Raw genomic sequence first — 2,885 nt, 5'->3', positions numbered from 1 at the left:
AGATAGGTATAAGAAGTGAAATTACAGAATTAGCCTTGCTGCCACGTGTCAGCCATTGCGTACCGGTACACAATGACGGCTGTACCGGTACACAATGCAGAAAAAGCTGAAGTTCGCCAGAACAATGCACTTTCTTGCTTCTGGCCTTCCAATCACTCTCAAACTTGTCCAATATCTTCTCTAAACCCTTAAGAAGATGTAGGGTAGTTCCACTTATCATTTCACACACTCGAACTTCGCAATTTGCTTAAGTTCAGTGTATTACATTCACCCCTCCTAAAAAGGAGTTTCGTCCGCGAAACTTTAGATACTTACTTCAAGATTCCGTCGAGAAAAGATAGGGATAGTGCTCCAACATTGCACTCTCCAATTCCCACGTGGCTTCCTGTTCATCATGGTTGCTCCAAAGGATCTTCACGTAGGGTATCTCGCGGTTTTGAAGCCGTTTCACCTCTCGAGCTAATATTTCCACTGGATGCTCCTCAAAGCTCAAATCTTCTCTCAACTCCACTGGGGTGTTTTCCAATAGGAGGGTCGGATCAAAAACATATTTCCGAAGTGTGGATACTTGAAAAACATTATACACTCCTGATAGGTTCGGCGGCAAAGCAAGCCAGTACGCCGCGGGGCCTATCCGCTCCAACATCTCATAGGGTCCAACAAACCGAGGACTCAACTTTCCTCGAATACCAAATCTCTTAACCCCCTTTGTCGGTGAAACTTCTAGGAACACGTGGTCCCCAACTTGGAATTCCAATTCTCGCCGACGTTTATCCGCGTAGCTCTTTTGTCGACTTTGAGCTATCAGTAAACGTTCTCGTGCAAGTTGAACTTTAGCTTCAGCCTCCTGTAGCACATCTGGACCCAAGACTAATCTCTCGCCCACTTCACTCCAATGAAGTGGTGATCTGCACTTCCTACCATAAAGAGCTTCCAACGGTGCCATTTGAATACTTGGTTGATAACTATTGTTATAAGCAAATTCCGCCATAGGTAGGAACAGTGGCGAACAGCCCTGGAAATCAATCACACAGGCCCGTAACATATCCTCAAGGGTTTGGATGGTATGTTCGGACTGCACGTCACTCTGCAGGTGGAAAACAGTACTAAAATCTAATCGAGTACCCAGGGCATCCTGTAAATTCCTCCAAACATGTGATACGAATCGAGTGTCACGATCTGAAACAATAGAGGCAGGTACTCCGTGTAATCGCACAATTTCATCAAGATACACTTGTGCGAGTCTCTCTCCCGACCAAACTGTATGGATCGGAATAAAGTGAACAGATTTGGTCAATCTGTCCACAATTACCCAAATCGCATCATGACCTGCCTGTGAGTGAGGTAATCCAACAATGAAATCCATAGTAATCCTCTCCCACTTCCACACTGGTACGGGTAAGTTCTGAAGTTTTCTCGCAGGAAGTTGATGTTCAGCTTTAACCTGCTGACAGGTTAAGCATTTAGCCACAAAATCTGGAACTTTCTTTTTCATTCCAGGCCACCAGTAAGTCAACTTCAAATCTTTATACATTTTCGTACTTCCAGGATGCAAAATATACGGTGTCCGATGTGCTTCTTTTAAAATTTCCTCTTTAATATCAGAGTCTGCTGGCACACAAAGTCTATCACCGAATTTTAACAGTCCCTGATCATCTACTCGAAAGTCACCAACATGATCAACAGTGATGTTTGCTCGAATCCTTTGCAGAAATTCATCCTGAGCTTGCTTTTCTTTAATTCGATCGACCAGGGTAGGTTGCACCACCAATGACATAAGTCGCCAAGGCGTGTCAAGAGCTACAACTTCCAAATTCATCTGTTCCATTTTCTTTACCAACAGTGGTTGCATAGTTATCAACATTGCCAAATTTTTCGTCGATTTCCGACTTAAAGCATCCGCTACAACATTAGCTTTTTCCGAGTGATATAGAATAGTCAAATCATAGTCCTTGAGCAACTCCAACCATCTACGTTGTCTCAAGTTTAATTCCTTTTGAGTAAACATATACTTTAAGCTTTTATGATCAGTGTAAACCTCGCAACGCTCGCCGTAGAGGTAGTGGCGCCAAAGCTTTAGAGCAAAAACTACAGCGGCCAATTCCAGATCATGTGTAGGGTAGTTCTTTTCATAATCCTTTAATTAGTGAGATGCATAAGCAATTACTCTGCCATTCTGCATTAGAACACACCCCAGCCCATTCAGCGACGCATCGCTGTAAATCACATAATCCACTCCAGGAACAGGTAGTGCTAGAATCGGGGCGGTTGTCACGCCCCAACCCCCGCCATTTTGGTCGGGTTTGGGTCACGTCAACAGACGCCGAACGGACAGAGCCTCCCCTGTCCGCCCAAGGCTCTAACAACACATATAATTAGGCAATTAACAAGAGAATTGCATATATAATACAAGGCTTACTCGAGGGCAAGCAACAACGGAAGCGAAAGTTCTAAGCTAAATATACAACACACGTGATATTTGATTTCTTTTGAACCAAATTCAAGTAAGTAATAATATTACATTCCATTCAACCATCATATCTTTTTACATTTAGTCATCCACCAATTACATGATTGTTTTCACTTTACATACCTAAATCAACAAAATAAAGTTGATACATGTATAACAAAAGGGAATGACTACAAAATGCATAAAGTCCCCGGTGGCCGCTACCTACGGCGCCAAACCCTTGCCTCGGTCCTCCGCCGCCCCGCTCATGCTAGGACCTGTAGGGTTAGTGGTGTGAGAACTACAACGAAGTTCCCAGTGGGCTCGGCATCCGACCTCGCCGACTTACCCACTAGGTCTATCCAGGCATAAGTATTTCAAAGGAAGAAAAGTAACCATTACTAATGCCAACTAACTACTATGCCTGCAAGGAATG

General features: G+C 43.8%; 1 protein-coding gene across 1 annotated transcript; it reads right to left on the bottom strand.

Annotated features, from left to right (window-relative positions):
- LOC109711662 lies at positions 317-646 on the bottom strand. Its single transcript, XM_020234812.1, has one exon. The coding sequence runs from the start codon at positions 644-646 to the stop codon at positions 317-319; it is 330 nt and encodes a 109-aa protein (XP_020090401.1).

The sequence above is a fragment of the Ananas comosus genome, linkage group 6 (genome assembly GCF_001540865.1).
Source record: "Ananas comosus cultivar F153 linkage group 6, ASM154086v1, whole genome shotgun sequence".
In the NCBI taxonomy this organism is placed as follows: Eukaryota; Viridiplantae; Streptophyta; class Magnoliopsida; order Poales; family Bromeliaceae; genus Ananas; species Ananas comosus.
Note: the sequence above shows the minus strand (reverse complement) of the source record. Positions and strands in the feature narration are given on the sequence as shown.

Bases quoted from the DNA above. Each gene is read 5' to 3' on its own strand.
- LOC109711662 (XM_020234812.1), bottom strand. From the start codon at position 646: ATGTTGGAGCGGATAGGCCCCGCGGCGTACTGGCTTGCTTTGCCGCCG.